Source organism: Lutjanus erythropterus, chromosome 11 (assembly GCF_056507025.1).
Source record: "Lutjanus erythropterus isolate fLutEry1 chromosome 11, fLutEry1.hap2, whole genome shotgun sequence".
NCBI lineage: Eukaryota > Metazoa > Chordata > Actinopteri > Lutjaniformes > Lutjanidae > Lutjanus > Lutjanus erythropterus.
Window position 1 is genome coordinate 39695667 of NC_139327.1, and position 27725 is coordinate 39723391.

The window sequence follows — 27725 nt, forward strand, 5'->3', positions numbered from 1 at the left end:
TTCAAAGACATAAATATGGTGGTTGTATTTAAATATAATACAGATAAGGTTCACAGTAAGAAAGATAATCCAATCCTTGGAGGAGTGTGTCAGGAGTTTGTGCTCGTCCACAACGCTACCAACATTATATCATCATCATCATCATCATCATCATCTGTTCACTCATTACATTCAACCCTGGCTTACCACTGAGTACCTGAGTCCACGTGACAACCTTCAGTTTTTTGCTTTAGAGCTCAGAGTACAATAAGTCCCTTCAATCTGATTCCTCAGTGAATCTCCTGAAATGTTGTGGGTCCAAATGTGATGCATGACTAAATCAACAGCACAATGTTTAAGTCTTTTTTTTTTAGTAAGAAACTATAAGAGAATAGCTAGAGAAGCTTCTGAGTAAATAAACCAGCCTTCAGTGTCAGACCACCTGACATGGTGGCAGGCAATCATGGAGTTAAACGACAAAATAAACTTCTGAAAATTCAGCCATTGTTAGTACTACACACAGCACGACACCTCATGAGAGTACTTAAACATTAAACTCGTTATTTCATTATAGAACCGTCATTGAACCGGGAGCTGAGAGGAAATGTGGAGTCAACTTTGTCGAATACCATCGAAACAGAGCGAGCCACAGTGACGCGTACGACGTGAAGCCCTGCAATACTGCACTGCGACTGAACATTCACATTCATCAGCACGAGCACACACACGCACACACCACAGACTTGATCACTAAAACGTTCCGACCAAACTCGTGTCGCTACATATTCGTACGCCACAATTTGCCAAGAAGCCCGTAAAAGCACCAAAACTGAACGGCTGCCAGCAGCGGGACACCGAGTCAAAAAATCTGCAGGGTCCCTCTACTGATCAAAGTCACTGTAGCTTCAACACTTAGCTTAATGAGAGAAGACGTGCTCAGACTGAGGGGGGGACACTGCCACGGTACGAGTGGACCTCAGCAGAGCACAGCAGGGTCAAAGCTTGGCTACAGAGAGCTCACATTTGAAGGCTTCCATTCTCATGCATGCTGCGTTCAGGTCATACTGGACTTGTCTGACTCGATTGAGCTGCTCTTAAAACCAAACTGGACTAGATGTTCGAACCGGATGCAGCCGTTCGAAGGTACCTCGCACTCCATCTGGGCTCAAAATCTCAATGTTCAAGTGGTTACAAGTAAACAAGATTTTGAGGCATTTTTAACCACTTTGCATTTGTGTAACAGCAGTCCAAGATGGTCAAAATAATAAAACTCTACTTACAAAAGCAAGTAACACCTGTTACAGTTTGCTAGAAATGACTTAGGATGATATTTTAATGACTATATTCGTCATCTCCTTCATCTGCATCTTTTGATATGACTTGAACGCAGCATTACTCCTCAGAGTTAAAGCCTTTTGGCAAGTACTTGTGGCCCTGCAGGAAAGTGCTTGGTAAATGCTATCCATGATTATGGCACAGAGTGGAGACAAGAGACGAGACAGAGAGGATGGGCGTGGCCACGGAGTGACTATGTGGCGATGTGCGCCGTGGAGGGGATGGAGACAAACTCGCGCAAGATGTTCTTGGCCGTCTCCAGGTTATTCTGGGCGATCATCAGGGCTTTCTGGATGTCCTGAATGGAGTAGCCTTGGGACATCAGGCATTCGATCTCCCCGTTTAGGGCCAGGCTTCCCGGGCCTGCAGGTGGAGGAAGAGTAGGAGGAGGAGTGGAGGCAGAGGAGGAGGAAGGACCAGGGAGGTCTGGCAATGGGGTGGAAAATTCACGGTTTACAGGCCGAGGCCGCCGGTCAGAGTTGGCTCGTCGTGGGAGAGGTTTGGGGGGACGTTCAGGGTCGACGCCTGCAAACATACCTGCAAACACACAAATAAAGAATAACAGTCAGTAAAATTGAGAAACTTTGTGCTGAATTCAGGAACGTAAGAGAGATTTTTAATTTTTGTCAGTAAATTTAGCTGTCAGAGCTGTGAACAAAGATATAGTTAATGTCAAATATTTTTTTTTACGTTGTAAATATACTTGAATGTCACTGGCTTAGCCCTTTTCATAAAAGTGTTTTGCAAATTTTAACCACATTTTGAGTTAATCAGCAAAAGGAAATACAAGTGAATGCTTGTTTCCATCCTCTAGTGTTAAGACGAGTATTAGGAGTTAAGCAGTAGGTGGCGCCAATTCTCAGTTTGAAAAACCATTAAAGAAGAAGCAACAAGATAATGTAACTAAAAGAGCCCCTGTCAGATCTGATCAAACTGTTTCACAGGAGGAAGTTAAACAAAATTACCTTAGTTACTGAAAGGAGACCACATAGAATAGCCTAAATGGGTGTGATTTGGTTAAAGAGATAAATGAACAGTTTTGGGGAATTTCACTTTTTCCCAGAGTCTGAAACTAATAGGTGCCTTTGGACAAGCCTTTTTCATGTATTTGTTGTAGTCTTAAATAATGTAAAACACCAGTATTAGGCTATTTTGGCTCAATTGTTGAGTGTCCATGTGATCAAATAACATGATCATGATCCCATAGATATCCAAAGCAAAATTAAGCAAGTGAACCAAGCTTTGACTGAAGAAAACTGCACATGGTGCCACTTTGCTCTGACAAAGAAGGTCCAGACATGTGTGACCAAAGTTTAAAACTATCTATAGCACCTTTCACACATGCACTGCAGCTCTGCACTTATCCAGACTTTACCTGGAGGAGCTGTATGTGTGAACACAAACGCTAGATCAGTAAACGTATTTTACTGTGTCACCAAAAACTGGTCCCAGTGGTGTAAAAAACAGCATATACATAAAAATTTGTAGAGATACATACTGGCTTCTACTGCACTGTCTATGCTGAGAGCGCTGAAGGCAGCTGAGGGACCGCAGATATCTGACAGGGTTCTTCTGGTGGGGGCGGGAGGAACGACCGGTCTGGGACAGTCGTACTCGTAAACATCCTCCTCGCCAGTCTCGTCTTTCTTGTCCTGGGAGACCACAGCTGAATGTAGTGGGTGGTCTGAAAAACAAATATCACGATGATGACTACCTGTTGTGGACAGAAAAAAAAGAAAAACACCTGCACAGTGTTTTGACGTCCCCAAATATTAATGTGATTCTTCAAGAAACTAAGAAGACTAAAACAGCTAAATATTCCCCGTTATTTTCCCTTAGAACAGTGATAATGAGGTGTGACTGTTACCCAGGTCAGAGGCCTGTGCCGTGTCAGAGGAACCGGCCTGGGCCTGGATGTTACACATGGACTCGTAGACTTGAGGGTCCTCAGAGTCACTGTCGACCGCCTCGCTGCTGAGAAAAGAATCATCATTTCCAGTGGTGTTATTTCTCACTCTTTATGTCCAAGTCTTTAAATTTTAACCCCCTTAGAGTGAAAATACTGTATTAGATTTCTGAAATTTGTCTTTTCCATTTCAAAAGATTCTGCAGACTTATAGATATACCTGAAATTAAGATTAAGAGCAACCATGCCCCCTTTCAGACAATAATCATTAACAATAATTGGAAAAGTAACTACTAAAAAAGGAGAAATAAAGGTCAGCATGATATTATCAGCGAGCCCTTGTTTATTTCTCTACACATCATATTCATTCTACTTTGTTTCACTCTATATTTTTCCCCCTGGTCAGCCATGTTCCCACTGCAGCAACTCCACGCCCCCCACCCCCAAGTTTGGGGGCACCGGTATGCTAAAATACTTCTGAGTGCAATACAATAAAAGTAACATAACTTCTTGCCTTTTTGTGACATAGCTTGAGAAAATGGCGTTTTTAATCTACATATTTGTAACTCTGCCTTAAAAATATACCTAATGATACTGAGGTATTCTTGGTTTGGTGTGTGGCGTTGAGTCTGTCATCATATCATTAAAACGACAAGCTAAATAACTTTGCTGCCTTCTTGTCAAACACTGCATTTACGTCATCTCCTTTAAAGTATTTACTCAAGGAGGGTGAAAACGGCTAATAAGTGAAAGGGAGGGTTTTGTGGGTTTAGGAATGAGATGTCTGTGGAAAAGCAAAACTGAGGCTCTAGAGCCCCCTAGTGGACATAAAAATACCTGCCACAGATACATTATTGCAACAGTCCAGGAATAACATGTAACAATAATGTGCAATAAAATATAAATACCTCTAGTTGCATTCCTTAGCTTAAAAGATTATTTCATTTCGGTGACCTGATGATTAAAAATCAACATTTTTCCTGAGAAGTAAATCTGAATAGTTACAGCATCCTGACCTTTTGGCTCCACATGTTACATTTATTTGACATCTACAAGGAGTCTGTTTTCTTTTGTTTTTACTTCTATAATTCACAGTAAGTTTTCTCTAACTAATATCTATGAAGTGAAGGTGTCAATGAGATCCCAGGTTACATTCGAGCCATTTTCCACTGCAAGAAGTTAATACAGCTTTTTTTCAGATTCTGGTAGCGCTGAAGTATTTTGTCTTTCATTGTATTTCCACAATATTTTACAAACAGCGTCATTTTGGATATGCAGCATTAAAAGGCTACGTGAGACCAAGTACATAATTTTTACGTGCTGTTTGGCAGGCAAGTGAAAGGGGAACTCCACAGATTTAACACATCAAAGTCTGTTTACATGTCTTGCAGAGAACTACTGCATATGTGAAGTTTGCTTTGTGCAAAGTCTGCGGTTGAGTTGCAGTGCTGGTTGAGTAGGCCCAGGTCTTGACAGAGAGGAAGAATAGGCAGATAAAAAAAAAAAAAGACTCTCTTTAAATTGTCCGTCGTGAGTACAACAATCTTGAAGCTTCAAAACTAAATCTGTAGTGTACTTTTCAAAGTAAGCAGACAACAGCGAAAGAAATATTACTGATATTTTCATTGAGTTTCTGTCATGTTAATGATGAATCCAGGACAGTGGTGAGACTGGCACAAACCAGATGGAAGCCCAAAATGGCTTCACGCACACATCAGAGCACTTGTTGTTTTTCAGTTTGCTCCACTGCATTTACTGTGATCCCACTATAATCTTGTTAACTTTTTTTTATTATTTCCCTGCATTGTTTGTCTTTGTGTTTAATCCTGATTTATTGCAGGTGCTGAGATACTAATGAAGGCTCGGACGTGTTCATTTATCTAACAAAATGTTCTCCATTGTTCTTTTTAAAGGTATTGGTTGTCCTGGTTGATTCATATACAGTTAGTAAGATGGTGGCTGGGTTTGTTATCATACATGACCAATGACGATTGACAGAAATAAAAGTAACCCGGAGCGTGCATGTAGGATCAAGTTGCTGAAATTTAGTTCCCCAAAGGAGGCAAAGAATCAACATGCCTTTATGTTATGTTATATATTGTCAGGTCATAACAGTGGACAAAACTTGTGGTCATTTCAGGACGATGAAGCATCCTTGCATCACCGCCTGTTTTCTCCTGCTTACCTGACGTCATTGTGGTGGTTGGTCTGGGCCGGTGGTGGGGGCACCAAGGAGCCTGTTATGACCCAGGAAGCACCAGAGGCGGGCAGAGAGGTGGGACTCATGTACTCATTCTCTTCACAGTCAGATGGCGGCCTCTCTCCGCTCGACACCACTGGTGCTGGCAGAGATCTGATCATATAAAGAAAACACAAAGCATGATGGGATTTCCATTGGCGTTTTATAATTCGTTGGTTCTCTCATTTCTGAAAGAGCTGAGGTTATAAAAAGTATAAAACCTGACTGTAGAGATTCGTTCCTGACCTCAGCAATACATAAACAGTGTTGTTAGATGGAAAATTAATCAATATTGTACTGTAATTTTTAATGACCTATTTTTTAATAAATAACAGGAGAAAAAAACTGAAAAGTTGAATTTAACCACAATTTTTGAGGCACAAAGATAATACACTTTAAAAACCCTAAAAAACTGCCATACTGGTGAGCTGACCTGTCCCTTCTCATTAATAATTTCCTCACCGTCTACACATATTTTTTCACTCCACCCTACTTCTGTCGCAGGCCGATAGTACACACAACACACCTATCAAATGACCAGCGGTTTATGAGCTACAGCACATTTTTATGTGCCTTCATGGCAGGTTGCACTGAAATTAAACTACTGAATATTTATAGGACTAATTCCTTTTTGCAATTGATGAGGCATCTGTTTACAAATACATACAGCTATTGTTTTATTGCCCAGGCCTAATGCTAACTTAGCCCAATGTATAATTCTGCCAAACTCAACAAATATGATAATATTGTCTTATTTCAGTCACTGCAGGTGTCTGTGTGTTATATCTCAGCCAAACTGTATTTTGAAATAATGTGCCACAAGATGGCAGTAGCTATATTTTAAATGCAACTACAACAGTGCAAGTCACTGAATTTTCCACAAAGCATCACCGCAAATATTTCAAAATAAAAGCCTTGTTCATAAATGAAGGGGTTTTGTCTGCTAAAATGCTCAAGGGCTTTTAATTTGAAACAATTACAGTTGGGTTTGTGTTAACAGCATAAATGCAGCAACAAAAATTTAATTGGGAAAATGGGAGCAGATCAGAAAACAAGCAGGTTTTGTATTAAAATATGACTCGATGTACTCAGAAGGAATTATAAACAAATATAAGGGTGCTTCAAATAAAGGCCTGGTACCCTCTGCAGTTGAGATAAATAAAGACCCCAGCCACTATTTGAGGAAATACGGTAAGCAGTTATCTTCAATGGGCCAAGACAAGGCAACTGTGTGGGAAAATATGACCAAAAAAAGTTATCAAATAGAGGGAATTAAAATTAAATATAAGTCTGCCTCAAATAAAGGCCTGGTTTCTTCTGCAGTTGAACTAAATAAAGGCCCCAGCCACTATTTGAGGAAATCCGGTGAGTGGTTATCTTTAGTGGTATCAAAGTCTAATTTCGGCTATGATAACATAACCGTAATTTCATCCATTAGTCATTTGCCCTTCTTCAGTTCTTATCTTATCATTACTTCCTAACCAAAGCACCTCACGGCAGCAGAGCTCCATACCTTGCAGCCAGGCAGTAGATAGCGTTAGTAGCTGCCTGAGGTTTGCTGCCCTCTCCGCTGTTCCCGTTGCTCTGAGACGTGGAGGACATAGCTGACAGGGCCTTGGTTACCGGGCGAGGGACCATGTAGTTGGAAGCCCAGGCCGGTTGGTCAGGGGTGGAGGGCAGGGGCCTCCTCTGGAGTCTGGAGTCCTGGCTGACTAGCAAGGGGCGTTCTGGAGGGGGAGGAGGGGGCAGTTCTCTCAGGGCTGGAGGCAGAGGTAGAGGCTTGTCTCTGTGTGTGGCTGCCATCTGGGGTGGAGATACGAGTGGATGGTGGTGTGTTATTAACCAGCAGACACATCCTAGCACTTCCATACCTATGATAACCTCACAGTGACTGTTAGGCACTGACAGACAATGACAGATTTCGTCCTGCTGTTTAATGTGTGATTGTGAAAACCAACATTAAGGCATCCACGTGGTTTGCAGGAATTTGACTTCCACATTAGAGCTGCAACAATTAATGAATTCATTGATTTGAGTCATTTTATGAGGAAAAAACAGTTAAGATTTTCTGATTTCGGCTTTTTAAATGTGAATATTTTCTGGTTTCTTTACTCCTCTATGACAGTAACCTGAATATCTTTGGGTTGTGAGTAGAACAAGACGTTTGAGGACGTCAGTTTAGGCTGTGAGAAACACTGACTGACATGTAACTAATTTTAAAAAGTAATCATTAGCTGCAGCCCTTTTCCACATAAGTCCACATAAATACATGCTTATATGAGTTGTTTGATAGTCAAGGAATATTTAAAATAATGTGATAACTTCAAATCTACGTACAAAGTTATGCTTTGTTGATCGCAGCTTCACCTGCTTTAAGTATTTATATGATAGCTGTAATAACCAGAATTGTCTATTCAATCATTAGAATGTATGTAGACAAGAAAAAAATATACCCTTAAGCGTCTGCCAGTCTGCTCTTGATAAATGAAAGGATTAAAAAACTTACTCCTAACAGGGTTCATACAGTTTGAGGGTAAAATTCAAGTACCTTAAGCAAAACTTTTTTACTATAAATGTTTATTTTTATGTTCAACACAGGACTTATCTAGCTACCTAATTAAAAATTAATAAATTCAGAACCAAATTAGAGTTGAATATTTTTAAATGTTGTTCCTTATAGCAGCAACAGTAATGTTTACAACAAAGTCACAATATAATATGAATATCTCACTGAAAACATATCTGATGGGGGTGTTTCATCTCAAATATGAAAAGATTTTTGATTTACATGATTAATTGTGTTGATGAAGCACCAGATTATGATTAAAACGAACACTCAGATTTAAGCATACAGTTTTTTTCCTCATCTTCTCATAGAAGAGTTCTGCTGAAGCTTATATGAGGCTTCAGCACTGTGAGTACTTTCCAAGTCAGTCTTGCAGAAAACAAAATCCCTTCTTTTTGTTTCCACGGACAGTGTTTTCTTTGTCGAGCTGCAGCAGACGGACAGCAACACAAAAAGGGAATTTTTGACTTATGAGACGATACTCAGAGATCTGAAGCCTCATATTAGCTTCATTTGAACTTTGAAATGTATTTTTGCGCAGACTGAGAGGACTGTGGATTTTGTCTCCCCGTTCTTCCACTGAAATCTCAGATCTGTTTACAGTCACTATGGAGAGTGAGTGATCTCAACAGCCAATAACTCTTGAATGGGCAGCCAAGTATTGTTTTGACTTTAAATTAATTCTAAACTCAAATCCTAATCCACAACCAGGGAGTCTGAAACTGTGCAAAGAAACACACTTGCCTTGGCTGTGGCTCCCTGACTCTGTGCGCTGTGGGAGCTGGAGGGTCTCTGTTGCAGGAGGTCCAGTCGGGGGGGCACAGGAGGCAGCTGAGACACTGGAGACGGTGGACGCTCTACCTGCACACGTAAACACATAAATATTTATTCAGCTGTGATTAAAATGATCCCACACGGACTCCTGTGACTCAGAGACCTTATTAGAAGAGAAGTGGATGGTGGGAAATGGTGTTACGGCCATGCTGGATCTACAGAGAGCATTCGATACAGTAGATTTTATTCATGAAGTTAAGAGCCATAGGTTTTAGTGAGCTGACCCTGATGTGGCTACAGTTATAACTATTAAATCGAACTCAAGTGGTCGACATTACTGGGACACTTTCAGAGTCAAGAATCACGGGATGTCAGGTGCCACAGGGCCTTCTTTTCTTTTTAATTATATATAAATGACTTAAAAGCAGCTGCCTCCTTCAATCTTTTGTTTTTAATGTGGATCATTCTGGTTTAATGGTAGCGCAGAGGGAAACGGCAGTGGTTGAGGACAGATTTCTCCTTCACTTCTTCTTTTTGGTCGCGCGCTTTCAAGGTCAGAGTTGAGACGGGTGTTTATTAGGTGAAAACATGGCTTTAAAAGCTCTCACCAAGATAAATATAAAAAATGACGTTCCTGGCCAGAAAAGGTTCCTTTCTAGACGTCCGAACTCTTCACACACTGGAGCATTTCTGCAAAGTAATTTTACTTATGCTGCCATCTCCTGGTACACCAGATTATCACAACAACTCAAAAGGCTCAAAATGCACATTTTAAAAAGCTAAGATGCTGCTCGCTTACAAAATTGTCAATAATATGGTACCAAAGTACTTCATTATTTCTCATTTTTAGGAAACAATCATAGCTACACAACGCCACACAAAAAGGCAGTCATGAAACGACTGGCTTTGTTGTGTTTTTATCCTGTTATTTTTGATATATGTAATGATTGCTGCACAGTCTTTTATATGTTTATCAGCAAATAAATTCAATCAATCAGTCAAATCTGATCAGGCGTCTGTTGAGCTGATGTTTCTGTGTGGTCCTCTTACCTTGCTGCAGGCCAGCCTGCTCATGACAAGGTGCTCCTCCAGGCGATCGTCCTCTTCCTCATCATTGCCGGCGGCTTCTGCTCTGCTGGCCCCCTGGAAACCGGCAAAGGAAGCCCCGCTGGCCTTCGGGTGGAAGGGGTCCACTACGATGGGTTCTGTGCCTTTGATTTCACAGCGGCAGAAAGGGCAGCCTTGACCCTCCGACTCCTGATGCACAAACACAGAGAAAGTAAGCTTTGAAATGTAAAACCTTCATCAAACATGATTTTGCTCAAGAACAAATTACAGCTCCAAGAGTCACACATGCACTGCAACTCATCCAGACTATCTGCCAATCAGTATCAGCCTATATGACTAAGATTTTTTTTTAGCTCACGTTTTAATGCTTTTCTCCATCATCATATCAGAAAACGGTGAAGCTTCTTACTAAATATGAGGAAATATGAAGCACATTCAGTAACATATGCCTGTTTCAATCAAAGGCTTGGTTCTCTGCAGTTGAGGTAAAGGACATTAATTTGTGGTGATGAAAAAAGGCAGATAAATGTGAATATTTTAGTGTGAAAATATACAGTACAGACTCAAGCCAAAAGAAAGCTTGCTTTAAATGTTTATGGCAGTAAGCGAATGAAAGATTGACTTTTCCAGACTTCTCTGTGGATTTTTTAGACTAAGTTTGGCATCTAGCTCTTTTCCAATTTAAAATCCTGAGCCAACCAGGATTTATTTTTAGGATTGTCAGGCCAACCATTGAAAAACTTTAATTTACACGTTGCCTGTTCTGTCCTACACAGACAGTTGGACAATATCTTTGCCTGTTATTACCTATAATCATATTACATTCTATTAACATGTTGGATAAATAATATTCTGTTTTTGTTCCCCTCTCTTTTTAGTCTCTTTATGAATAAAAATGAAAATTAGTGTTAAAAAGTTAAATAATTCTTCATGGCATCTTTGCAGCCATAAAGGTCTTTTTGTTTCCCTTCGCGGAAAAGATAGTACATCTTTACTTTTGTGAAAACTCTGCATAACTCATGCACAAACAGCCTGCTTGTATGATCAGTTTATTTTTTAGAAATTCTGAATTTTAGATTTTAGAAACAAAATTGAGGCATGTCTGGAAACAGTTTTCCATAATCTTTTTTTTCTTTTTCCTGTACTTATCCTGACCCGGAAATGAACGAACCAAGGAAATAAAACCACAGTAATGTAATAAAACGTCACAGAGAGCAGGCAGCCTCACCTGCCAGGCAGTCAGACAGGAGGTGCACATCAGGTGTCTGCAGGGCTCGATCTTCACATCCTTGTCGTTCTCTGCGCAGATCTTACAAAGCTGGAAAGTGGAGCCCATCTCACAGTACAGCTCATACTGCTCCTGCAGGGGTGGAGGTGGAAGAAGAGACACAGGTTGGTTCTATTCGAAATCACAGCTGTTAACACATTCTCAACCGAAAATTCATCAGTTCAGTGAGATTAAGACAATGTAGCATGACATACATGTGCATATTTTATTGCTTATCTGTACCAAAAGCAGCGTCCCTGAAGCGCAACAATAAGGTTGAATGGTTTGCAGATGAGAAACAAACAAGATCAAACCTGAGTAACTTTGATGTGGTCCTGGGGAGAAGGTTCACACAGTCCTGTTAGGTCTGGGTTCTGTGCTCGACCATCTGGGAACAAATAGCTGGAGAACCACAGCACACGCAGACACACACAAACACGCCCCAAACACACACAAACACGGCAGCTTTAAGATCAGGAATCCCCGCCTCAGCTGAATGGTGATGTGTATTTAAACTGTAGCTCCTCTTCACTGGGTGTTGGTTTTCAAACACTCGTACAGTCTCTTATATTTGTGTCACACTACTGTACATTTAGTAGTGAATATTTGATAGTTTAGAAATATTCCTTTCATGCTGCAACAAGATGCATAGTTACAAGAAAAAAAAATACTCAGAAAAACACTGTGCTGACTTGTTCAATGAAAATACTGCTTTTTAAATCTTAACACTGATGTACATGACTCTTTCTTTAGCTTAAGACCCTGTTCTGGAGCCATATTACAGACATCTAAGTTAAATGAAGATGGGAAGAATCTAAGCTGTTTTTTCTGATTTATAATGAACTTTTGGAATCCAATCTTATCTTACTTTATCCTGTCTTATCTCAGGTTATAAAATCCTAAATACCTAATCCAACATTGCTTATCAACTTTTATCCCTGTTATCTTGCATGACATTACTGTTTTCATCTTGTAATTGTTGGTTTTAAAAAAAAAAAAAAATAAGCAAAAACAATGATGGGCACTTGAAAGAGAAATCTGTAATAAATAATTGTAATAAATAAATAAATCATAAAATGGTTTGATGACCACGGTATGTGATCCCAGATCAAGGAAACATGCTAACACTCACTTCTCTGACAACAAACCCCTCTTTACAGTTTCTGTTCCAGGATGTAATACCTGTTTTGGTTTGCAGTTTCACGTTAAAATTAATGTTCAAATTAATGCCAAATGTTCACCAAATGAGTAACTGTCAGTTTATGAGTTGTAAGAAATCATTAATGATCTTGTAGAAGGCGTGGATGTTTTTAACAGTTAAATTGAGCAATATGTTACTGGAGTCTGGCAGGCAGTGGGACAGTCACTAGACTGAAACACCAGCTTTACATTGACAGACAGCTGACAGTTATAAACAGCTGGTCAACTTACAGTGGAGGACTTGTCCTCGCTTGTTATTGTCAAATTATCGATTGTATAATAAATAAGATTTCAACCTATTTAATATACTGTCTATGGTTCCAACTTGCTATCAGGAATAAAGTTCTCATTTTTGGATGTGCAGTGGTTACGTATTGCTCCTTTAACAATTACCTTAAGTTAAGAAGTTTGTGTAATACACTTTTCCTATCCTACGTTAGAATAGGAACAGTGACTTAGGAAATGTTTACCTTTCGGCATTTTCCTCCTAAATCAGGTCGTAACCCTCGTTACCATGGTTACCAAACAGTTAAAGATAGGATCTGAGAGTCAGGCAGTTTCTGTAAAATGGCCCCTGATATAAAGATCATTATTAAGAAAGTAAAAAAAATGTACAAGCCTTCAATGTAATGACTTTTCACCCATCCCTAGAGGCGTGTATAAACTATAACATGATGTACCCTAAAATGTGTAAATTGGTGCATGGACACTGTGCTGTAGTGCGACTCACAATCCCTCTCTGTATCCATCAATGAGGGCTTGGAAGAGTGGTTTGTTATGGGGGATGGTCTGCAGGATGTTCCCATCAGCTGTCACGTAGCCGATTGCCCACTGGCCCAGCCGAGTGCAGCTCAGCCTGAAGATGTAGCTGAGAACAGGACAGTGACATTTTTATTTCCCTGTTGTTCCGTGTATTTCTGCTCCACGCAAGATGATGATGCAGAAATGTTTTTGTAAAAAAAAAAAAAAGTCTCACCTGCCAGGTTTATGGATGAACCTGTGCAGTCGAGCCTTGACCTCGTCGTAGGTGAGGAAGGCCATGTAACCCGGGTGTGTGACTGCCAGACTGTTCCAGTTCCTTAAAAGAGATGACCAAGGCTACACACCACACACGTGCACACACACACACACACACACACACACACACACACACACAAATAGAGCAAAAATAGAGTTTCAATCATAAGTCAGAAGTTGGTGAAGCACAAAATGTTTGTTTAGAATATCAGACGTGTTGGAAATTTGATTTGGGCCTTAAACCACGTTTTCACCCAAAGTAACCAGAGGTTTTAGTTCTAGGACCTACTTTTCAAGGATAAATAAGGTTTCTCCAGCCCCACTGGTGTCGGCATTTCCACTGTGGTCTGAAGACCCACAAAGATTAGACAAGTTAGTCTGCAGACAGATGGCTGTCGGCTGTTTTTACACATAATTTTTGCACATGACTGGGCAAGCAACGGATCGCAGTTGTCCCGTGCTCCGTATGGATCGCCCCCCACGGTTCGGCACGCATGTGATCTGCGGACCACATGTAACCATCATGGTGTGAAACACAGTTTTACTGTCGCTGTTACTTTTATATACATAATAATACCCAAAATCTCAATGCAAGGTTGAAGTGAAAAGATAGTACAAATGCTGCTATGTTTGACTCTGCAGCATCTCTGATTTAAAAGCCGTCAGATCGCCACAAGTAAAGTCCCGATCATGACTTTGGGCATTTTCACTGGTGAAACTATGCTGTCGTCAAAGAAACAGATTATACGATTGTGATATTTATTGAAACTTTGGTGACATTTGCTGTCTTGTGCAGCTCTCTGTTTGTCTGTCTGTCTGTGACTCAGAGTGTTTGTGTTGATTGGCTTATTACTCGTGACTTCTAACCAATCAGATAGTGCTGTGGGCGGGACACTGAGCCAGACTACAGAGTGAAGTAATGTATTATAGTGTACAGTGTATAATTATCTACATATATTCTATAGTATATACACAGAACAGTGTCAAAGAACAAAAACCAAATGATTTGTGGCAACAGATATTAAAAAATGGCGGCTGCAAACCCTTTGAGGACAGTTTCCAGGAATGCACACTGTGTTTTGATGAGTTTAATTTATTAGAAAAAATTCCACAGTGCTTCTTTAATTTGAAATTTATAAGAAAACTCTAATGCAATTTACATAACCAATCATCAGCCAGATCATAAAATAACATAAAACTGGGGATTCAAGACACTGTGGCACAAACTTTGTAGAACTGCAACGATTAATTGATTATTAATTGCCAACTATCTTGATAATGAAAAGTATTTTTTTTATAGAAAAAAGACTTTTGATTGTTTTTTACTCTTCTATGATAATAAACTGAATATATTTGGGTTATGAGTTAAACAAGATGTGAGGACGTCATCTTCGGCTTTAGGAAACACTGATCAACACTTTTAATCATTTTCTGTTCTACTGTTCTATTATATCACTCGATTAATCGAGAAAATGATTGATTAATCAACTGTGGAAGTTAAGTTAGTTTCAGCACTAAAACTTTGCATAATGCCTGTTTAGGTAGTTTTAATTGATCAGATCATCTATGAGGGACCACATTTCTACAGTGCAGCAGCCTACAAACAAAGCTCGGAAAGTCTCCAGTTTCCATGTGAAGTCCGTCTTTTCTATTTCTGCATTTACACAGAAGAGATTTGAGCCAGACTCACGGAAAAACTGGTGACCAGAGCTGAACTGTGGCAAATGTTTTTCCACTCCACGCGGCTTCATTTTTGATTCTCAGACACTCCTAACTCAGGCCTCATTCAGACTGCCAGCCCAAACCTGTTTTTTTAATAAGTCTGAACAGCAAGAAAACACATGAAATGAGATTTATTTTTTGCAAATCGTCCCAAGTCACATTTGGAGGTTGTTTAAAATGCGACTCCAGTCAGATTTCGACAGATGCATCTTGGTCTGGATGGATTTGTCTTCTGCATCACTTGCAACACAACACACACCGATGATGTCAAATCCAGAGTGACAGAAGTGCATGAGCAGCCTTATATCGTTACCACAGCAACCCATGCAGATACGTTGGTGATGTCTGGACACAAAGCCAATCCCATCACACTTGCAAATAACAGTGTGGACTGACCTTCATAAAGATCTGATTTTAGAAATGAATCTGATGTGCCCGCAGGGTAAACAAAGCCTGAATTGTTATTGTCTTTCACCAAAATGTCATTAAGAACCAAGACTTCCTGTTGATACCACGATCTCCCCAGAACGCTGCGTTTTTCTGAGCCTTACCTGGAAGAGCCTGGTGAAAATGTCGAACTCAAAGACTGAGATGTAGTCGTTGCAGGTGAGGTCGATGGTGGACTTAAGAGCCATGGCCTCCAAGCCCAAGCTGATGGGGTGAAACTCGTGGAGTGCCTGACGAAATGTCCTCCATGGCACTATCGTCCTACGGGTCCAGAAAGTTATGTTTTTAAGAGAGTTAAAGGGCTTAAATGCCATCCACTGTGCTCACAGCGTCAAAACCTAAAGCTCGGACAACAATTACCAAAGAGAATCAGTGTAAATCGAAGGCCAAAGCAGAGAAGAAGAGACTCACAAACACAGAATCGAATGTAAAAGTTTCCAAAACAAGTTCTAATCATAAAACTACAGACACAAATTTGCAGGTTTAGTGTGCAAACAAACACCTGAACTTACATGCAGTGGTTACAAGTTCCTCTTTTGTTAAAAATAGTAAAAACTTGTCACTCACTTGTCCCCAAATGACCGTCTCCAAAATTCAGCAGCATCAGCTTTGGTGATCCTGAAGTTGTCACCCTGAAATAAGCCATTGGGGAAGATGGCTTTTAGCTCTGCCAGCATGTGACTGAAGATCAGAGACAGCTTGGTCAGGTTTCGCCTGAGCGAGAGGACAGGAAGAGGGACAAGGACAGAAATTACAAAAAAATTACAAGTTAGTAAGACATATTATCAGACTAACTTCCAATATTTGTCCAGAAAGATTACAGGCGTTTAACAAACATGTATATAGGTGCTAAACAAGACAAGTTATAGTAAATATCTTTATTATTCCTCCCTGATCTTATGAACGCTTTTCAGTCATGCAGAACGTTCACATACTTCATCTTACAGAGATGCCATTCAACCTTTGAAATGTTGAGCGTTATTCGGGTATGCATGACGAATATCTTTTATAAGCTGTAAAATATTCCACATATCAACTTATTTTATCATGGGAGTCCAAACCTTTCTAAAACCTAAATGAAACTTCAGACCAGAGCTGCAACGATTAGCCAATTAGTTGTCAACTATTAAATGAAAATTCAAACATTAAAAATGTCAGAATTCTTTCATTTCAGCTTTTCAAATCTGAATATTTTCTGGTTTCTTTAGTACTCTGTGATTAAATGAGTATCTCTGGGTTGTCAGCTTGGGCTTTAGGAAACAATCAATGGTTTCCACCATTTTCAACTAATCGATTCATTGAGAAAATGATGGACAGATTAATCAATAAGGAAAATAATTATTTGCAGCAGCTCTACTTCAGATTTTTTAATATCTTGTATGGTTTTTATGATTCAAGATACACCTGCCCAAAGCTGAAATGATCATTTGACAGAAAACAGTCATCTTTATAATCATTTTAATTAGTTTCCAAGCAGAAGTTTAACATATGCTGACCACCTTCTTAAACGTGATCACTGTAAACTGATTATCTTTGGATTTAGGGTGCTTGATTGGAAAAAAAAACAAAAAAAACAAGACGTTTGAAGATGTTGCCTTGAACTTTGGGAAACTGGGATGGAAAGACAATCAGATTAGATAAACAGAATAATTAAAAGACAATAATTAATAGAGTTATAGAAAATGAAATTGATGGTGAGTTGCAGCTCAGAAAATGGTGGAATATTGTTCGTAAGATCACGTCCTCAAATATCGTTTGTTTTGTCCACAACCCAGATATATTCAGTTTACTGTCAGAGAGGAGAAAAGAAACCAGAAAATATTCACATTTAAAAACTTTTTTATTAATCGAATGCAGAGGCGGTTATATAATATGATAACAAACAGATTCATATAATCTCATATTTATAAATGGACAGATGTGCAGATGTGGCCCAGGAGCGTAACAGCACATGACTTTGATCAAATCATTCTGGTTTTAAATTATACTGTCCACCACAAGTCCTACACTGTTGGACTTTTAGATTAATTTATAATCAAGTTAACAACATTATCATTAAACTCTGAGTGTTCAGAGGAAACATGACACAAGCTTTACAAACACCTCATCGTCATGGCGGCTGCTGTAACCCTGAGGTCTGACTATGAATGCAGCTCTGACGTTTCTGTTAGCGGGACTGTACTTAGTAAAGCCGAGACACTTTCTAACCTTTACAATAGTTGTTGATGCAAAGTATTTAAGAGGAAACGCCTGATAAAAATCTGAGCGTCTCAGAGGAAGGAACATTTGCTTAGTAAGAGCTTTCTGAGAAACAGAGGAAGTGGATGTGAGTGGGACAGTTTAATCATGACTTTTATCGTTCACTCAAGTGATTTTACTTCAGATCACATGGCTGCTCCACTTTTACCACATGTCACAGGGTGCGTTTCATCACAGCCATGGAAAGTGTAAAACCAGAGAGTGGAGAAACTTTTTAGAAATCTCATATGGACACTTAGTGTTATTTAAAAAACAAAACAAAAAAACCCACAAAAATCATAACAGAGCGGTGTTTGTCATTAGACGCAGCAGTTATCTGACCTGTTTAAAGACCAAACCTGTACTTTAATTTTGTCATTAGGTCACTACCACCTTAATGCTGACAGACTATAATGACAGCTGTTAAAAAAATGAGACCAAATTGATGTAAACAAGTTGCTCTGATATGTCTCTAATATTTTGGTGCCGATCAAAACATTTCACTGGTTACACCTGCAGTATACAGACGGGCAGAAGGTTGTGTGAGTCACGGGAGAAACGAGACGGCGAGCTTTCATTCTGCTCTTGTGTGGCATCGTGGCCTCATTTTTTTCAGCACAGCGCCGTGACAACTTTTCACAGAGTTTGTGTAAGTTACCATCTACAGACTACAGGGATACTGTCACTCAGCAACCGGCAGAATAAATACAGACAGGGTGATTAACGGGGAGTCAGTGTCAAGAATTTTTTAATTTAGTTTAGTCTTTAGCTGAAAACGTTGTTAGTCAAGGTCACATTTATTTTTGTTTGATTTAGTTTCCGGGAGGTGTGTTTTCTCCTTCAGAAGCCCCAGAAGAGTTTTATTATCAATTATTGACAATGAAGTTTAATTGTTGTGAAATAAAGGTTGTCAAACCTCTGTTAGTTTATTTCTTTATTCCCCTGGTCAGCCTCCTGCAGTGACTCCATGGAACTCTAAGTTTAGTTTTATTTTAGTCAGAGCTTTAGTCATAATTGTCTCAGACAGTTTAATGATACTTTCCTGACTGTAAAAATTTAAATGTAGTGACACTATAGTGTGTTCAGTCACCTCGGCTGATAATGTTACTGACACATCCTTTGTATCTTTTCTATCATATGAGAATAAATGCATAAGAAATTATTGATTTTCAGACACTGATCATGTTTATGACCTGATTTAAGAGACTCCTACTATACTACTGAGGTCTTCTGCTAAATTCAGCATCATGTTTCCCAAAGTTGAACTGATCTATTTATTCACTCTACATGGAACTAAAATTCATACTGAATTATGTTAAATATTTGCAGAATGAGCTGGCGTCTGTTTATGAGTCATAAGAAATCATACATGACCTTTTAGAAGGTGTAGATGTTCACTGTAAGCTTGACAATATGATAACGCGCACAGAACTTTTTATACCAACATTTAGAAATTAACATACCTGTTATTAAATTAATCAGCAGACATAACTGATATTTACCTTGGCAGACACTGTGGGACAGGCTGTTTTCAGGTGTCTTTTAAAATTGGCGGTGTTTTTTCACACGCAGTCTTACTTTCAGTTTGATTATAAAGAGAAAAGTGTCCACAGACAGGTCGTCTCTCCTCTTTCTTTTCTTGTCCCTGCTGACAGGCCGCTGGTGAAGATGAGGAGCCCACTTTTTGAATTCGACAGATTTATTAGTGCCTTCAGACGGCTGATTATAGCGATCTAATTAGGTTTTCCACTCGACTCTTTTTTCTTGTCTTTACTCATCAGGGCATAATGATCAGAGATTTTATTGTTGCTATTTTTTTCAGTCACATTGTTATCACAATTTAGTCATGAAATAAAAGGAAATATTTATCGTCAGAATGCAGGAAAGTTAATGTTAGATTTTCTTTTATCATTTTTTCATTCATCAGGTTGGATGAGGCCCAGTAGATATACTGTCATATACTGTTCTTGAACTATTTATTTCTTATTTATGGATCTGCATCCAACTGAACAGTGTATGAAGTTAATGTCCTGGCTGACCGTCTCCAAAGTCCATACTGAACTGGGAGTATACTGCTCCCTCAGAATCACTAAAATCTTCAGTAGCTGGTCTCTCTGGACATTTTTAAAGTGATCCTCAAGCCTTGGTCAGACTACGTGATTTTCACTGTCGTCAGATCGTTGTGCAGTTCACACTACACAACTCTATCTTGTATTGTGAGTCTTGAAGTTGTTATGTTTTGTAAAATATGTGACCTGAATCAAGTCCGTCTGCTCTCTGAACTCTGTTCAGTCATGAAAGCACACGCTGGAAGTGAAATTAGATTATCAATACTGAGGCGTCGTTGTGCATCATTTCACTGTTTTCTTGCATAGCTGGACCTATATGACCTGGATATGAAGCTTCTGTAGAGTAAAATAAAGTTTTTGAAGTTTCCTCTCCGTTTCTAAACTTTACTCACAAGTGTGTTTGGTGACCCTGGATGTGAAGTGTCAGTAGCTAAAAATGATAAAGAGATAAGACTTGGCCCGTCCTTTCCTCTCCTCTGTAACCCGCCCTGTCCTCCCGCTAAAAAAAACAACACTTATTTTAGCGTCGGTATCACCACATCTGTTGCAAAAAACACTGAAACTGTGTTTCATCTTGACAACAGAGGCTGGAGGTGACATTAGATTATTAATACTGAAGCATCAGTTTGCAGCATGTTGTGGAGCTGTTTCAAACTACTGTATAACTGTAGAGTCACTAATACTGCTTTAGAATTACCTTTTGCTATATTTTAATAAATAAATACAAATGAAAGTAATAGCAGTAGCATGTTTTCTATATTTGGGCTTTGAACAGTTCACTTGTGGCTCACAGGAGCGTGCAATGATTTGCCTCTGATCAGAGGGCATTTAATTGATAATATCCAACATCTGTCTGTGAGTCACGTACATCTGGCTGCAGATGTTTTGAATGTTGATGAATGTTTTGACACCTTATAATTCTGTAATTTGTCCTTATTTGCATTTTATGTTATTTTAGGGCTGCACAGTTGCAGTCAAATCGAAACACCAGTATGGCTGAGTGCAATATCCAAACTGCAGACCCAGAAACAAAATCAATTTTTTTCTTTTTAAAGAAAAGAAAATTGTGAGAGTCCAGCATTGTAATGAGGTTCTGTAGTGCTGCAGAGATGTAAAACCCTAAAAATCTTGTTCTTCAGATGAAAGAAAGAATGTTTGGTGCAAACCTTAACAAATGTCACATCATCATCGTTTTTTTCCAGTAAAAATTAAAATTGTAATGCAAAAATGATCATTCCTATCAATCATTCTGCATATTACAATTGCATTTTCAGTCAAATAATTGCAATATGACTTTTTTTTCCATATCATGCAGCTCTATATTGTTATATGATGTACTGATGTTTGCAGCTGTGTCGTCTGTGCTGCCGTCTGTGTTGGCCAGGACACTCTTCAAAAAAAAAAAAAAAAAGAGATCTCAAATCCCGAGTCTTTCACTCCTGGTTAAATAAAGGTTAAATTAAAAAAAATATATCAGTCAGCTATTTCAATCTCTCTTGTCAGCTATTATCAAAGGTGACACATGACAGGAAACAATAAATAATAGAAACTCTCGAAACCAAACTTCCAATGAACTACAGTAGTTTCCTGTTTATCGGCACTTTGATTCTAAAAAAAATGTTGACACTTTGTGCTCCATTTCTGTGTAAAAGGGTCTCACACAACTCGTGTAAAATATATAAATAGAAGAGTGGCCTGTATTTAAGTTCTTACCCGCTGCAGCCAGTTTCATCCATTATAGTGCAAATGTTGCAAAGTTACATGTTAAACGCAGCCTGATAAACATTTTGATGCCAGAAAATATTTACATTTAAGGAGCTACAATCAGAGAATTGCATTTTCTCTTAAAACATTACTCAGACCAATTAATTGATCATCACATTAGTTGGTGATTAGTTTAATAATCTAGTGTCTGAGTTGATTTTTGGAATACACCATAAAAGGTTTGTATGTGAATATTTCCTTGAATTAAGAAAAAAAAAAGTTCACTGCAGAAGGGGCTGCGTAGTTAATTGCAATAAAATCGCAATATGGCCGAGTGCAATAATCCAAATCACAGAGCCAGAACCAAATCACAGTTTTTTGAGAAAGGAAAAACGAACAGCATTATAATGAGTTTCTGTGGTGCTGCAGAGATGAACTGGGCTAAAAATCTTGTTCCTCAGATGAAAGAAAACATAGGTGTTTTTTTCTTTTCAGAGAGCATGAAAATTGTAATGCAAGACTTGATCATTTGCACTAATGGGATCAACTATCACAATCACAATTTCAGTCAAAATAATCACTACATTATTTTTATTTTATTTTTTCTTTTAACCAAATCATGCAGCCCAATATTGCCAGCAGCCTGTAAATTCTGTTTTTTCATCATCTTATGGAAGAAAAACAGTAACACAAGCAAAACTGGACAGATGACTCATTTTGAACTGCTTTACTTACAAGTTCGTTTTTAGCTTAGAAAAGATTTGTTTCTTCCCAAGAACAGCAGACTGGATATGTGCAAAGATTTTCACTCAGCATGTTAATGAGAACCTATTCTAAATCAACCAAGATGATACATAACACAGATCAGCAGCAGTACAGCCAGCAGATCCCTTTTCTGTTGGTGAATATTGACTTTTCCCTGTGGGCGGAGCTTAGGTGGAGACAGAAGAATTCCAGACACATGTTAGCCAACACTAGCTAGCAAGTTTTGTTGGCTTGTTTTGTTAAAGAATGGCTGCTTTTCTGAATATGTTTGGTCACTCGCTCTCCACGCCTGCGAGCTTTACTTGAAAAAGTTCACATTAACCAATGGGAGCAAACCAGTCCATCGCCAGTAGTTTTTTGTGTGATTATTTTCTCATTTTATTTTGCTAAGTTGATGACGCTGCTCCGGCTCAGGAGGCTGCTGTTGGTCGGAGGACGACTGAGAGCAAAATGGCCTGCAGAATCAGACTGTTTTCACATCTAATGCAGTGAATTAGATGATGTCTTTCCACCAAACCAGAGCTGGTGATTGTTCTGAAAGACTGGACAAGACACTTCTGGAGTTTTATGTTGTTTCTGTCTGTTGAGTTTAAATGAAGTGTGTTTTACAGAGTTAACAAGGCAATTAAAGCTTGTTTTAGTGAGGGAAAAGACATTTTGTTGGTTCATTTAATTTGTTTTGTCACGGCTCACACACACCTCCCAGTTTTTGGCTTATTTTGTTTAACCACAGTAGTCATACTAGTTTTGTTTTGTTTTTGTTTTTTTGATTGGCGGCAGCAGCTTGTTTGTGATGAAACTTCAACTTTGAGCCATCATTACTTTGATTCTGGCACCAAACACACATCAAGATGATCAAGCTTGGTTTCGTGATCCACAACTGTGTTTGGCTCCAGATTTTCCTTCCTTTTGCCCCCAGCTAACACTGTGGTGTAATCATGACATCATATTTGGCACTTTAACACAATCATGATCTTCAGGGCTCATTTCATGAATATGAAACCAACTCGAGCAATGATAAGTCTGTTCTTTTTAACCTCTGTCAGTTACTCAATCACTCTCCCTGCTGCAGCAGTCTAGTTCAGGATATAAGCCTACCTGGGCTGGGAGTTCTCCTCATACATCCTCTCCTTGGCCTCCTTAAAAAGGGTCATGGTCTGCTTCGTCTTGTTGGTCAAGTTCTCCATGACCACACGGAAATACTCGTTCTCCCCCAGGATCTCTATTTTGCCCTCGTATCGGGACAGGATGGTGCGCAGGTGCTGGTAGGTGTCCGGCAGCAGATCCAGGATGTAGGGTGGGCTGTTCTTCAGTGCCACCTTCGGGTTCTGGCACAAACGCACCACCTGGATGAGAAACACAAAAGATGGTATTAAAGGACGGGTTCATGTATACATTGAAATGAGATCGCTTCTTTATGTGCTCCCAGTGTCACCGTCTGGAGACAACATGCGGTCGTCTTTTTGTGCAAAAATAAATTTCAAAGTTTAAGGAAAGTTAACGAGGATTCAGTAACACGAGTTAGATAAGTCACAATTCTGTAAACATCATATTAGCAACTGAACAAGGAGCTTTCACACTTGGTTCATTTGAAAGAAGAATGAAAATATACCGACTTTAGTTGTTTCTTTTAAAAGATTTTTTGGGGCCTTTTAATGTTTACTTGGCCAAAAAAGCAGGATGGATAAGAGAGATCTTAAAAAGAAGAAATGGACATTAGAGCAGCAGACTGTGTGTGTTAAAGGGATAGTTTGGGGTTGTTTTTCGTTTTTTTAAGTGGGGTTGTATTTGGGGTCCCCATACTGTGAACGTGCTGACTGCTATCTACTGTTGGTCCTCCACTGACTATGGATCAGCACAAACTCACTTAAAAAAAACAACAAAAACAAACAAAAACAGAACTATCCCTTTAATTACGCCTCAGGTCTGAAGGAACAGAGTTGGGAGATATGGTTGAAACAATGAGATAATAAAAAAAATAATAATAATAATATTTCTGAATGCAAAAATCATATTAAGTCATCGAAATGAGGCTCAACACAAAAACCTTCCATAGTTAATTTTTCTTAAATCTCCAGCAGGGAGATGAATCAGTCAGTGTCATGTGACATGAAGACAGCTCAAACTGTTGGTGTGAACGCAGTAGCGCTGCAGCCAGCTCTTTGCACAGCACACTGCACAAGCATGCAGCACTATATTGTCCTCTGTCTTATCTGATATCTGTCTCTCAAAACAGCCCCTCTCTGAATGAATCTCTTGTGCCCTCTTGCCTCCTCGTTCCTCTTTTTTGCCTAGCTCGGTTAAGATTGCTCAAAAATAAAGTGACAGTCAGCGATGATGAGTATATAAAACCCAAGCCTGTTTCAACACACACACACATTAAGGACATCCGTTGGCCATTGGGGTGTTTTGCACAAAGTTCATGGTAAGAAAAGCAACAGATTACCGTCACTGTCTGCGACCTCATTTACTGAAAATTGTCCTATTTAGATAAAACACCAGGGACCCTACTGTACTCCAAATCTGGAGGTTCATTTTTCTCATACAGACAATGTAGACAGCTTCACAATGCAATCCTAAAATGAATGTCAAAAGGTTTTAAAACTTTCTATGAGATTAAATCTAATCCTGTGGGATTTAGTCGGACTAATATTTATTCAGAGAAAACCTGTTTCAGAAAAGGTTATGGCAAAATATACAAATATGTTCAAATGTAAATTAGTGTCCTGGTTTTGAGACTCATCTTGTTTTACATGAAACATGAAAACCATCTATACATGATCATAACTGCATCCAGGTCTCTGATCGTCTGCCTGACGGTGTGTCTTCATTTCCAGTTCAGCCACTGTGGCTACTTTCTCACTGCAAGCCTCAGTCATCAATTTGGATTTATTCTACAGATCTGGTTTATTTATTCAGACTATTCACATTCACACACATCAAAATCCAGCATGAACTGGTCATGGTCCTGAAATGACCTCCATGAGCAAAAGAACAGTATGTACGAAAGTAAACATGGAGGCCACTGGTAATAATCCTCGCACATTTCATACATTTATTTTTATCAGACTACACTGGTGTGTAATTTATGTACAGTATATCATACTTTTTAATGTTTTGGTGGCATCACAGCACGCTGAACTGCGAACTCCGTCAAAAAAAATAAAATAAACGTGCTGGATCGCGTGCCACATCAAATTAAAGAACGCTTGCAGTGATTGGCCCTTTTTCTAGTTCAGGGTACAGAAAATATCAAATGCAGCTATTGTTTTGACCAGTTTTGATATTTCTTGGTACTGTTTTTTCTTCTGGTTGATACCCAAAAGTTATCAAGTACCAACACACAACCCTTCTTTTTCCCGTGTACTATAATTTATGATGTTCACACTGCCATAAAAAACAGATCTGAGCCACATAAAAAATAAATCAGATCAGATTTAGGAGACTTTTGTCTGCAGTGTGAACACAGACTTAGAGATGGTTCAGGAACCTGGATCGGGTGTTTACATGTCACAGTATCCTGGTTTCTATTCGAGTGATTCAGATAGTGTGTTTGCATCAGAGTCAGAGAGAAATATCGGTCAGATATCAGCCCATCACAGCTTTATCTGTATCTGTGTTTATGTTGTCCGATATGAAACTTTTTTTGAAAGAACACATAATGCAGATTGTTTTCCTTTTTTACATTTAGAGGCAGAACGTCACGCATGTTTGATTTCAAGTTTAATATAAATCATTGTTGGTGTATTTGTGTATTATATAGTTATTAAAAATACCAGTGAAAGTTTACTGTTCAGGTGCGCTGATGTGATTCTGGACCAGTGTTTCCCAAACTTGTTCTCTGAGGATCCACTTTTTAAAAATGACAAACACTGCGACTGGATTCATAATAATTATCAGATCAACACGTTAAACCTTTTATATTATGCTACAAAGAACCCTTGATGAAAGAGTTTCAACAATCCTTAAAGAACTCTTTCTTCAAAAATGGTTCTTTTTAATGCAAACCTTAGTCTTACAAAGAACGCTTGACAAACCTTCTACTCCAAAAAGAGTTCCCCAAAATATTATCTATCGCTGCAACCGTTTAACAAGCACATTAGAGGGATCGCTGCAATGTAGGCAGATGCACTGATATCAGAATATTTTCACTCCCTAATATTGTTATCGGCACTGACCTCAAAAATCCAGCATCAGTCAGGCTCTAGTTTACAAGCAGGGCTGCAACTGATGATTGTTTTCATTATTGATTGATCTGTCGATTATTTTCTTGATGAATTGATTAATGGTTTGGTCTGTAAAATGTCAAAAAAGGTGAAAAATCAAGATATTCAGTTTACTGTAAGAGAGGAGCAAAGAAACCAGAAAATATTCACATTTGAGAAACTGAAATAATTGATTAATGATGGACTCATTGATTAATCGTTACAGGTCTACAAAACAAACTAAAAAAGTTATTCTTGATAGTCCAAAGACTCATAACTAGGGTGATAGTGTGCATAACACTTATATAAAATCTCAAATGTAAGAATTTCACGCCCAAGCATTTTTTTGTTCATAATATTAAAGAAAAAGAGGGAATATTTTTCTGATGTGGAAATAATGATAACTGACCAAACTCAAGTGACTCATTTTTAGTTCTCTGTTTTTGTTGTGTGTTTTTTTTTAAGTCATTTTGTGACCCTGAACCCCTTGTCAGTACCTTATCCATGAGTTTCCAGCATTTCTCCACCATTTTCTTATCGACCACTGCAGGTTGGTGAGGCTGGGGAGGCTGCTGGTGGGGCTGAAAGGCGTCCTTCATCAAGCCGATGAGACCGGCGCCCCTCCTCGGATTTCCGGCCATTAATTCGGTCGGCGACCGGGGGTTAGCCCCGGGGCTGAGGTTGACAACCAGGGATTACTCTTGGCACGTTTTCCAACAAACCGGCCGCTGTTTTTTTTAGCGCCCTGTCTGTGTAAAACACTGGTACTAATTTGTCATGCAGAGGCTGTTGAGGAGCAGAACAAAAAAAGCTGTGTACACTGTACGCGACGCAGCTAGTTAGCTAACAAGCTACATCTGAAAAAGCCTCTCTCAGTTTAATTCCGTCGTTAAATACGAGCTCAGGACATCCTCGTTATGTTGGTGTGTCTGCTGTCACACAGATAAATATCTCCTCCTGACGACGACAAGTTCAAACCCCCTGAGAAATCAGCCCGGCTCTTGATAAAGTCGGGGTGTTAATAAGCCACACAGAAGCGATCAACAAACAGGTTGTGAAGCAGCTCAGCCAACGACAAGCGAGCAGACAGAGTAAACACGGATGTCCGGCTGACGCCTTCAAAATAAAGGCACGGACAATGAACCTACAAAGATAATGCGCCAAAATAAGGGTCGAATAGCCCTCTGCAGTGGTATAGTATTGTAATAAATTAAAAGTAATAGT

At 39.1% G+C, this 27725-nt stretch overlaps 1 protein-coding gene across 3 annotated transcripts; it reads right to left on the reverse strand.

Moving 5' to 3' along the window:
- LOC146319536 (E3 ubiquitin-protein ligase CBL-like) lies at nucleotides 1–27577 on the reverse strand. 3 transcript variants are annotated; one of them, XM_084730104.1, is made up of 15 exons: nucleotides 26999–27577; nucleotides 23395–23642; nucleotides 16088–16234; nucleotides 15625–15781; nucleotides 13311–13432; nucleotides 13065–13202; nucleotides 11449–11536; nucleotides 11096–11227; nucleotides 9850–10056; nucleotides 8770–8886; nucleotides 6973–7262; nucleotides 5406–5573; nucleotides 3182–3285; nucleotides 2813–2998; nucleotides 1–1851 (listed from the first exon to the last, which is right to left on the reverse strand). In XM_084730104.1, the coding sequence occupies exons 1-15, from the start codon at nucleotides 27140–27142 to the stop codon at nucleotides 1508–1510; spliced, it is 2592 nt and encodes an 863-aa protein (XP_084586230.1). In that variant the 5' UTR covers nucleotides 27143–27577; the 3' UTR covers nucleotides 1–1507. The 3 variants fall into 3 exon arrangements, with proteins under 3 accessions (XP_084586230.1, XP_084586229.1, XP_084586227.1); XM_084730103.1 differs by having other exon boundaries at nucleotides 3182–3288; nucleotides 26999–27576; XM_084730101.1 differs by lacking the exons at nucleotides 16088–16234; nucleotides 23395–23642; nucleotides 26999–27577 and having other exon boundaries at nucleotides 15625–15849.
- Nucleotides 27578–27725: the final 148 nt, after the last annotated feature.

What these genes read in the sequence shown, in the direction of transcription:
- LOC146319536 (XM_084730103.1), bottom strand. Translation starts at nt 27,142, where the DNA reads ATGGCCGGAAATCCGAGGAGGGGCGCCGGTCTCATCGGCTTGATGAAG. An exon ending in GAGGAGAACTCCCAGCCCAG is followed by an intron (nt 16,235 to 23,394) that starts GTAGGCTTATAT and finishes CCTCTCGCTCAG; the next exon opens with GCGAAACCTGACCAAGCTGT. An exon ending in TTCATCCATAAACCTGGCAG is followed by an intron (nt 13,203 to 13,310) that starts GTGAGACTTTTT and finishes TCCTGTTCTCAG; the next exon opens with CTACATCTTCAGGCTGAGCT.